An 11398-nucleotide genomic window follows, 5' to 3' on the forward strand; every position below is an offset into this window, starting at 1 on the left:
AGTTTTTGTTGTCTCAAAGCAAACCAAACTATTGTAAAGGTAAATAAATTTATTATTTTACAGTCTGGTCCACAACATTGTACGTACATTTCTATCAACATTATCTCCACACTTATGTCTAATACAGAATTTCATTTTAAGCTGAACATCTTCCCCTTTTTGAATCATCACTTGAACAGCGATGGATTGAACACAGAAGCTGAAAAACTCACAGAATTGAGCATTTTTATTTTAAATGCGCTATATCAACATCGCAAATGGATACCTTGTTTTGCAGGTTACAAGTTTGAAAAGCTAAGCACTGGGAAACTGAATATATTGAGCATTTCCCAAATCATTTTCCACAAGGTCCGTGGCCCTGTCACATGTTGGGAGGTTGTCGTCCATCACTTGAGACCAGTGTACAATATGATGGATGGCATGCTCTTGCAGACACACTGGGGCACTTAATATTTGTGTCTTGAGTGTTTTTTTTTGCGACACTTCTTGTTGAGATTCATCCATTTAAAAAAAAAAAAACAGAACTGCAATATAAATGCAGGGTTTGCATTGCTTTTGAAAAATGCTGCAGTCCTGTCTCGGCAAGGCTTGGATGGAGGGAAACGGTGAGACTCGTTGAAAGAGAAGCTGTGCCGGTCTGTTCTCTGTGGTATCTTTAGAGGAGATCTACAGAGGGGTGGGAGGGGAACCTGAATGTAATTTCATGAGGTCTGCGATTGGACCCCAAGAAATCTAATGTCCCAGCTCAACACAACAGCAAGGAAAATAGACTTGCAGCTGCAAGATTTGATCCAATTCTTTGGTAAAGGGGTCCTACCATTTAAAAAGGGTATTTTGATTAGCGTCTTAAAACATTCCACAGAAACAATTACATTCATAGACTAGCGATCAATACAGGGTGATGCTTGTTAATGCAAAACCTAAAATGACGACACAGTGGTCTTCAGTGCAACACACTGATTACAGTACCAGCCACCATACAAGAGGACTGATGCATTCTGTACAATAATATACAATTAAACACAATCGCAAATCCAATTGAAAATAACTCATTTTGCAGACCTCAAAATTAATTTCACAGTAAAAATCAAAGTGAATCATTAACCTTTGCAACTTGATAAGCTTTGGCATGTGAAATTACTTTTCCCCTTCTTTAACCCTTCACGTTAGTTTACCCCAGCAGACTGAAAGAGAGCGGGATTGTCTGAGTAAGTGCAGTTTAACATCATCATATGCTTTTGAGCTAGTAGCTAAAAATGTGCTTTTTAAATTCGACTCGGATGATGTTGCTGTTTTTAAGCAGCTGACAACATCTATGTATTTGTGTGTATATATTTATTTAGTTTACCTAAACGCTCCTGTTTTAGACAGTCCACTTTTCTCATATAATATATTTATTCAGTAGATATGCTGTGTTTTAGAGATGAAAAATATTTAATAAGGTAAAAAGTATATATTTCCAAATTTCGTAGCATTACGAGTGATTCCAGTGCATATGAATGTGCAGTTTGCTGGGTTTCTTCACACACTTGAAGAACAACCCAAGCACTATGCTTTTAAAAGCAAGACAAAAAAACAATTGTATTTTCATTAGTTCACACTTATATTCAATTTGGGGTCATTTCAATAATTCATGCAGTACTGAAGCGCCCTGTGCCCTTCCCATAGGTGCTGTAATACTCCATTTGAGATAGTTTAGCAATGTCTGGTGTGTTGTTGTTGTTCGCTCGGTTTTCTCGCTCGCTGAATTCAAAGCTCTCCTCTTCGTAGTCCTCCTGGCCTTCTGTTTCTTTGGGGGGTTCTGATGAGGGAAGAAAATACACAAAAATCATCCCACTCTGTCCTCAGCACACATTCAGAGCTCTTCCTAAAGACACATGGCCCCTCCTCCCATGCCTCTGTATCAGCCTCTACTGATAGAGACAAGCATGTCTAATCCAGGCAGTGCTATATTTACTAAACACGCGGAGGGAGTGACGGACAAACATCAAAACACTTGGCCACTCGATTACAGTACATGTGAAGTCAAAGTGCATTATGGGCAGACTGAGTGAACATAACACGACATGAAGCCCGCCGAGCAGTCCCGCAAGGAAATCTGCCACACATAACCCATCACCAAGGAGTTTCAAGCAGAGTGCAATGAATGGAAGATCAATGAAGGTATTCACCATGTCCATCTATTGAGGTGTCCATGATGCCGTGTTTGACCTTCATGTGTCGACTGAGGTTGCCCTTCAGGTTGAACTTGCTGGAGCAGTATGGGCACTTGAAGGGCTTGCTGCCTGCGTGCAGGTGCATGTGGCCGAGGAGGTTGTACATTCTGTTAAATGACTTTCCGCACACCTGAGAGACAAAAGAGTGCGTCAGTACACCTCCCAACTCAATCACAATGGCGCCCGCTGTTCTCCAAGTACGGCGCCACTCGCTTCACTCACCTTGCATTTGAAAGGCTTGACCGGCAGGTGGACAATCATGTGCGTTTTAAGGGTCTGCTTCTGAACAAATGTCTTGAAACAGACGTGGCACTGGAATGGCCTCACACTGGCGTGGATCAACATGTGTCTCTTCAGGTTGGCCGACAGGGTGAACTCTCTGGCACAGACGTCACACTTAAATTCTTTCATACCCTGCAGAAACAAAAAGTGTTTGGACCTTTTAATGAACTTAATTATTAACTAAATATATGGTTAGGAGGAAAATAATTGCTGAGTCATAGAGAGAAAAAATACGAGTTGCATTTGCATTCTGGCTTTTTGATCCAACACATGTAGATAACATTAGCCCACCCCCAAAGTGTTAGAAGATTGGAAAAGAGTGGAATAGGCACTGAAATTGAACAATGGCGACTTCTACATTTATTTGACTTTCATTTTAATAGTTAACAAAAGCAAATGCCATGAAAATACATTTTTTTTTTCCTATAGACTAAAAACTTATATAATGAAGCGGAGAGAAAGACCAGGGTGATTCATCAGACACAAAGGGAAGTAGCTCTGAGAATGACAACACAAAACGCAGTCAACGGGGTTGAGCCAAACAAAATAAAACTCAAGGCCTTTGAAGGCTATGTTTACAAAGCAACTGGTTTTGGAGGAAAGGTTGTGGTGCAAGTGTGCAACATACCCTCCCATTTTCCTATGTGGATTCATTCAGAGGAATCTAAAGGAGTGAAGCTAAAATACTTGAATACTGAATCTCTTATATATTTACATCTTGATAATGCCATTTTAAATGTAGTGTAAGTTTGTGCCTATTTTGGCTTCTATTTTGAACACAAACTGGTTGACAAAGGTACAACATCTGCATTTCAAGGGTGTGCTCTGTCTTTACCTTGTGAGTGAGAGTGTGTTGTCGGAGGTGGTGGATCTGGACAAACTCCATGCCGCATTCGGGGCAAACGTAGGGCCGCACGTTCTGATGCTTCATCAAGTGGTTCTGCAGCTGGCTGCGGTAAGCAAAGGACTTGTGGCACTCTGTGCACTGGTATGTGGTCGGGCCCTGGTGGCTGGCCAGGTGGCGCTTTAGGTGCGCGTAGGTCGGGAACTCAAGACCGCACTGGGTGCAGACGTGGCACTGACCGTTCTCGTGTTTGTTCTCGTGGGTCCTCAGCTCGCTAGGGTAGGCAAAGCCACGGCCGCAGAAGCGGCAGCTGTAGGGCTTGATGTCCGAATGCTGCAGCATGTGCCTCTTCAGGTGGCTGGTCTGCGTGAAGGCCTTCTCACATACTGTGCACTTGTGAGGTCTGGTTCCCTGGTGGGTGAGCAGGTGAGTCTGGAGGTGGCTCGGCTGCTTGAAGAGCTTTCCACAGTGTAGACATTCATGGGGTTTAATTCCGTTGTGGCCCAGAATATGAGTGACGAGGTTATATTTGGATGTGTATGACTTTTCACACATGCGGCACTTCCAGCGTTTCAGACCTTCTCCCACATCGACGCAGTAAGATTCATCGATCTGTACGTTGATGTCCAGCCGGTCTATCTGCATTCGCCTGGCTAGGCCCTCTGGGTCTGACCACAGCATGGCCTGGCCGTTCTCCTCATACTCTCCTGGCAGGGCCATGTCAGCGGACTCGTAGGCCACCTCACTGGACTCATAAAAGCGGCTCTCCAGAGGACTGCCAGTGTCCCCACTGGTCTTGAGGTTTAGGGCCTCCTCCAATTCTTCCTCCTCCACCACCAAATCTTCTTCCTTCTTCTCTCTTTCTTCGCCAGTGTTTTCTTCTTCTTCCCGTTCTGGCTGTTCGTCTGTTTGTGGCCTGGGCGTCTCTCTCACACATGAGAGACAGTCTCCGCAGGCTTGCTCCTCTTTCAGAGATCCCTGTTTGGTGACTGGATCCTCTGACTTGCCGGGACTTCGCCTGCTGTTCATGTGAATGCAGGAAGGAGGGGTATCAGACTCAAGTCGTTCACCTTTAACTTGAGTCTGTGGACTTGCTACTTTGTGTGGGTGGCCCTCCTCACTCCTGGGCCTCTTGGTCCTCCCACGGGGCCCGGGCCTTCGTCTCTCACTGCAGTGGGGCCGGGGCTCCGTCTCGCCAGCAGGCTCAGCCAGGTAGTCCCCATTGGCCCCTATTAGCTGATCTGCATACTCATACTCCATTGACTCAGGTGGAGGAGGGGCACACTCTCTGGGCTCCCCAGTGTAAAAGCCATTGGGAGCAATAGTGGCCCCAAAGATTTCATTCTGGGAGATGAGGCCAAGAACAGCAGCCTGAGCCAGAGATAGCACCACGACGGGCTCCGTCTGCGTGCCCACATCCACATGGCCATCGGTCATCTTGGGGTAGGTCCGCACCAAGCGGCTACTCTCCTCCTCCTGTAAGAAACATACACATTTTTAAAAAATGAACTTGAAGAAATAACATCTCTCTGTGTGTTACGCTGTTGTTTCGAACCCTGCCTTACACAATGTTTCCTCATATAACCTCATTTCCCCATTGCAACCTTGTGATATCGGTAACCTTACTATAAGTACAAACATACGTTTTTTTGTTGCCATAATATTGAAATTATATGGTTACATTTTTAAGAATCCCGACTGTCACCAGATGAAACACTATCTTCTCCTCCCAGGACTCCAGGAGAGTATTAAGACAATGTTTTTCAGGGTTACACTGTGAAAGCTGCATTCATATTGTCTCTTGTTCCTTTGCTCTAAATCCACATAACATTCGATCGAGGCGATAAGGCAGATCTGTGTTAGCACCGCGTTTCCTTCCTTGACAGGCTTTAGAATAATAAAGAACACAACAAGGGATGCAGGTCCAGCCAGGAAGCTGACTTCCGCGGACTGTCCTCAGCACTTCCTGTGGGGTCCCGGGGCAGCCTGGCTGACCAAAGTCATCTCATCGCTGGTGCTATCCGTCCCATTCATGGGGAGCAGAGCGCCTTGGCTCTACACTTACCGCAGCCGACTTCATAACGCCTCCCACACTGGGCTTCCTTAACAAGATGATATATGCCAGCAGGCAGCCTCATATCCATAACAGACATTCGATTGAGCTTCGAGCTCATTCTGTATTCCAGACCGATGCATAAGACTTGCTAACATAATTGTTCATTTCGGAAGTGTTTCAGACCCAGACGCACATGTTTACCCCGTAAACATGTGCACACGTAAAAGCGGAACAGTGAAACTCTGAGGAAGGAATTATGGTACAACCAAACTGACTATCTGTGGTAAAGGAGACACGAGTACTGTAGGCCAATGGTTTCAGGTTATTTCTCAGCACTGATCAGAGTGGTAAGTAAACATATAGAAGGAAGCTCTCTGACCCCTACTTTCTATCAGACTACAGACTAGTCTTCACTCTGTGCCATACGCACCAGCAAGAGATGCTTCCTTTCTTGATGCAATACTGAGAGAAAATAGAAGAGTGGATGGAGAAAGGAAGAGGGGCTAGAGCAGGAATAAAGGTGTGTGTGTGTGTGTGTGTGTGTGTCTGTGTGTGTTGGGAGAGGGGAGTAGACCTGGATGCCCTGATAACCACGTCATTTATAATTACTGCTTTTAAAGTAGTCAGACAGAGACAGACTGTGTGTTTGTGAGGAAGAAAAGGAAAGAGACTGGATGTGTATTTGAAAGCATGTGTGTGTGTGAGAGAAAAGAGAGGGAGGGAGGTATGGAGAGAAGGAGAAAGAGCTGTGGGCGGGGGAGGAGTGGAGGGAGGGAGACAGAGAGAGAAATGAGATGGAGGGGCTGAAAGATAAAGAAAGAGGGGAGGAGAGGGAGGGGAGGGAAGGGGAAGGGGAAGGAGAGATTGAGTGAGCATGTGAGAGGAGGGAAGAGAGAAAGGAAAGGGAGAGGGAGGGGGTGTGTGAGGGGGGGATGGGGGGGCGGAGAGAGACAGAAAGACAGAGTGAGTGAGTGAGTGAGTGAGAGAGAGAGAGAGAGAGGGGAAGGAGTGAGGGAGGGAAGGAGGGGGAGCCGGAGAAAGAAGAAAAAGCACAGCAAAATGAAAGGCTGACAAAATGAAAGAGAAAAAGACAAATGACAAGGAGAAAGAGAAGGTAGGGGAGTAATTGCAAGAGTACGTACTTTCACATTTAAAGTTGCATCTGAGGAACACCTAAGGACAAACAATTAGAGCAGCAGCGGAAAACGTGCGGCAGAGATAGAAACACAACTCTTATCTTTAAAAAAAAAAAAGATATTCTCACTGCGGTATACTCATATGAATGTAAAAAGTAATCTCGCTTACCCTCACATATAAACAAGAGTGTAAATACCTCACTAACAAACTGCCAAACAAATCCCCCCCGCCCATAACCCTTAGGAGCAACACATCTTTCTCCATCTGTAGGTTACAAACTCACCACATTGTTCCTGGAGTGATGTTTGAGGTGTTTCAGGGATCTCATCCTTCAGGAGAAATGAGTGGAGTAAAAAAATCCACCTCCTATTTATATCTGTGGGAGAGTGGGGCGGTCCCACGGCTCATCCTCCTCCTACTGTTGCTGTTATCAGAACTGACTGTGCCTAGCCCCCCCCACACCAGCCCCCCCCCCCCCCCCCCCCCCACACACACACAGACAGAGAGAGACACACACAGCATCACCCCATTTCTTTCTCTTCCTCCCACCCTCTCCTTCCCATCTCACTTCTCTTTCTCTCCTCTTTTCTCTTAACAAACACACACACACACCCACACCCACACACACACACACACACACACACACACACACACACACACACACACACATACACACACACACACACATCTTATCTCCTTTTCTCACTACATACAATTCAGCATGACCCTTCAACACACATTTCTCTTGAAGGCACACAGAGACACAAGCTCTATCTTTTCTTGATCACACTTTATACTTTGCATTTCCTTTTTTTTTTTACGAGCGTGTGCTCAAACGTGCAAATCAGGAGTTTCTCTTACACAGATATATGTGAATCTACGCACGCACAAACATGTTTCCATATGTGTATGTATGCAGGCACACATAGAGGCACGTACACACTTTCACAACACGCACAAACACTCAGAGAGACTATGGGTGGAGGTGCGTCTGTCAGCAGCAAAACAGTCAGACAGATAATGTCTGAGAAATGCTAAAATGTTAACTTTCCAGAGACCGTGTAGTTTGCTTCCATTATTTCTAGATTCAAACTAATTAACTATTGAGACAGCCTGAAGTATACTGTCTGAGAAATTCAGAAGAAGAAAAATAAATGAGTGACAAAAAAAAAGAAGGAGAAAGAAAGGAGAGAAAAGCAGTTAAGAGGGAGGGAGGGAGGGAGACAGACGTGGGGGAGAAAGAATAAGGAAGAAAGAAGCACAGGGAGGGGGAGTGAAGCTGAGTGGAGGAAGAGGAGGAGGAGGGGTGGGGTGGGGTGGGGGTGGGGGGGGTAGAGAGAGACAGAAAGAAAAAGGGAGAGAGAAAAGAGAGCCGGGTGGGGGAGGGAAGAAGAGAATGCAGCAAAAAGGAGGAAGAAGGAAAAGGAGAGATGGGGGGGGGGGGGGGGGGGGGCTGAGGCATAAGAAAGGATGTGGCAAAAGAAAGAGAAAGAACGAATAAAAGAGAGAAAAAAGAAGGAGGGGGAGTGGGGATGGGAAGAGAGATAGAGGGTTGAAAGAAAATGCAGTGAAAGGAAAGAAGGAAAGAGAAAAAGAGAGAAGAAAAAGGGGGGATGGTGGAGTGTGAAAATAAAAAAGAAGAGTCCATCAGCAAGAGAAAAGAGAAAGGGAGGGGGGGGGGGGTTCCGAATGAAGAAGAGGAGGAGGTGATAGAGGAGGGAGGGGGAGGGGAGGGGGTGGGTGGGGGGTGGAGAGCAAAGGGAATGGAGAGAGGAAAGGAGATAGAGAGACGGAGGGAGTGAGGAAAAGGAAACACAGCAAGGGAAGACATTAACTATTGAACTTCCAGATTTCTTTCAGGCTGTGTTGAGAAACATTGCGGCAGAGTACCTGCGGGCAAAGTACAGGTTGTGTGCTTAAGTAGTCGGCTCTGAAGATGATCCTGATAATTAGACAGGTATTCCATTATACCAGAGAGTACCTTTACCATTTTAACTGGTAAACACAGGGGAAATGTGTGGTGAGAAGAAAAAGAAAAGTGCATTTGATAAATGTATGTTTAGGGGCAGGCAAGCGTGACAAACACTATGTGGACACATGCCAATTGTGACTGTAAGGCTGAGGACTGTGCATAAACATTTCCTACTAAATAACAGGAAAGGGCAAACCTTGAAAACCTTGATCAATCATCAGCGGCTGGGAGTGCTGCGAGAATGAGAAAGATAGAGAGAAAGGGGAGCGGAGGGGGGAGGAGGGAGAGATAGGGAATGAGAGTGAGCGTGAGGGAGGCAGGGAGGGAGGGAAGGGAAGGGGAGGGAGAGAGAAAGAGAAAGATTGAGTGAGGGTGTGAGTGAGGGGGAGAGATAGCAGGAAGTCGAGGGAGAGAATGGGAGAGAAAATAGAAGGAGAGCAAGGGAAGAAACAAAGAGATAAGAGGCTGAAAGACAAAGAAACCACATGGAAGAAACAACAAGGGACACGTACATAAAACAACACAGAACTAGCCTATGGGGAAAATGAAAAAGACACAGACAACAAAAGTTTGGGGAAGAAATACACTGGCTCCTTTCCAGGCCTGAATCTTCATAACAGCAAAAACCTGCTCGCTTGTCCATTTACTTTGGGTGCATTTGCGTGTGTGTGTGTGTGTGTGTGTGTGTGTGTGGGGGGGGGGGGGGGGGGGGGGGGGGGCAGCATACTGGGAAAGGCTACAGTGGGTAAAAAGTGTAAACTTTCAGGTCTTAGATTTTGCTGGTTCCTGTGAGCATATGAGAAAAAGAGAGAGAGAGAGAGAGAGAGAGAGAGAGAGTAAGGGAAGTAAACCATTGCCCTGCTCTCAAGTGTACTAACCCTCAACTGGGATTTCAAATGTGTGTTTGTGTGTGCGCAAGTTGTCTGATGTCTGAGATCAGGGACAAGCACACACACACACACACACACACACACACACACACACACCCACACACACACATACACACACACGCACACACACACCATTGAAACCAACACGCTTTCAGTTCCCCACAGCCCTGAAACAACCCACTTCTGACATGGGTGTCCGTATGACTTACTGTATTTCTACCAGTGACTTCTTGTCCGTTTTCTAAACCCCGGCCTGGTTCGTTGCGTTGCTCATCTATAGGAGGACAACCATGCAGTCCAGTGGCACATCCTCTCTGTGATATAGGTCAAAGTTATAACTTCTTGTTTCCAGCAAGAGGAAGAGAGCAATATGTGAGGAAGAGGGTGTGTGTGTTAAAGGGGGGATGGGAGGGGACAACAGATTCAGCTATCAGCTGTCTGTTTTCCCCCTGAGAAAAACTCAATGAATTTTAAAACTGCAGTAGACTCATTGATGACAACTCCCGGTTTTCTTTCTTTTTTCTCTGATTAAAACAAATGTGAGTACACACACACATTTGAGAAATGCAAATGATAACATACTGTTGGCGTCGCTCTCTCCACACACACACACCTACACACACACACACGCATGCACACGCACACACACAGTGACAGGCTGCACACTGCCCGACTTTGCCCGAACTGTGTGTGAGACGCTGTGCTAGGTGATAGCTATAATTCAACATCTTCTGACTGTCAAGTGTGCTGGGAGCTGTGTAGGTTTGTGTACAGGATTGTTATAGCTGCAGCATTCAGGTGAGGATTTTCTTCTGATCAGAAATGGATAAAGAAAAGAGAGGAATCAGTTCGCTATGTGTTTTGAACTTTGAGTTATTGGACTGATGCTGATGTTATAGCCGGCCATTCCTCTCAGACCTGCGTCTCAAGCAGCAAGCCCACACACCTTCTGTTGTTTCCAGTGCTGGATCAGCCTCACCTCTGCACGGCATGCTGATATAATAGTAAGTCTCAAGCATGATTAGCCGCTGTAATTAAGCTTTCGCAAAAAAAGCACAGCAGGCTTTTTCAGAAGCACAGAACAGACAATCACACAGCTTGAATTTTAGCAATGCAGATGGAATATAGCAAAACTGTATAAAAACAGCCACACCCTAGTCGCACGCCTCCAGCTTCTTCCATTAAGGTCAGTAAAAACAGACTGGACACACAGACAGCAGAACACAAACACACAAAAAAACAAAGCTTCAGTCTTTATCAGTATTGCCTCACTCACTGCTGTGAAGGAGAGCAACTTTATACGTGAGGAATATGCAATTAGACAGGGTTGACTATAGGTGAATCACTTGCAACTTCAGGCAAATAAAACAAACAAGAATCTGCAGCATATTCTGTATTTGTTTCAATATTGATGCTTTCCATGTCTGCTTGTTTTCCCCCACTGTATATTTTAACGAATCAGGTCTTAAATTCACTCAACAAATCATTCTAAAGCAAACCTCAAGACAGGATGCAGAAATGGCCAAAGCAAAAAAATCTAAATAAAAGATTACAATCCCCATTTTGTAGTGGGGGCACTAAATACAACATAAACTGAATTGAATTGAAATGGAAAGACAGAATATTAGCAATGAAATAGCTCTGCTTGGAGACAACATTGGAGAAAGGAGTGTGGGGAGAGCTTGGAAAAAAAGGACTGAATATAAAGGAGAAAAGACAGAGTTGAGGGAGGAGAGGAGAAGAGCATTCAGCAAGGAGGATATAAAAGGAACAGAGAGGGGGGCGAGGGAGTGAGACAGAGAGCTATGGAAGGAAAAAGAGAAAGAGAAGGGAGAGAGAGAAAAATAGGGGGGGCATGGGAGAGCAAGAGAGAGAGGAGGAGAGAGAGATCAAGAGAAAGAGGGAGGAGGGAGGGAGGGGGAGCGAGTGAGAGAAACAGAGACAGAGGACGAGAAAGACAGAGAGGAGAGAAAAACAGAGAGGGGGAAGGGAGAAAGAGGG

The 11398-nt window shown here is 45.6% G+C and overlaps 1 protein-coding gene across 2 annotated transcripts; it reads right to left on the bottom strand.

Moving 5' to 3' along the window:
* Window positions 1-35: 35 nt before the first annotated feature.
* znf710a (zinc finger protein 710a) lies at window positions 36-6956 on the bottom strand. Of its 2 annotated transcripts, none has more exons than XM_034535039.1 (5): window positions 6819-6956; window positions 3334-4818; window positions 2439-2630; window positions 2172-2346; window positions 36-1801 (listed from the first exon to the last, which is right to left on the bottom strand). In XM_034535039.1, exons 1-5 carry the CDS (start codon window positions 6861-6863, stop codon window positions 1632-1634), a joined length of 2067 nt encoding a protein of 688 aa, XP_034390930.1. In that variant the 5' UTR covers window positions 6864-6956; the 3' UTR covers window positions 36-1631. The 2 variants fall into 2 exon arrangements, with proteins under 2 accessions (XP_034390930.1, XP_034390931.1); XM_034535040.1 differs by lacking the exon at window positions 6819-6956 and adding an exon at window positions 5408-5552 and having other exon boundaries at window positions 74-1801.
* Window positions 6957-11398: the final 4442 nt, after the last annotated feature.

This window comes from Cyclopterus lumpus, chromosome 6, assembly GCF_009769545.1.
Source record: "Cyclopterus lumpus isolate fCycLum1 chromosome 6, fCycLum1.pri, whole genome shotgun sequence".
Taxonomy (NCBI): Eukaryota; Metazoa; Chordata; class Actinopteri; order Perciformes; family Cyclopteridae; genus Cyclopterus; species Cyclopterus lumpus.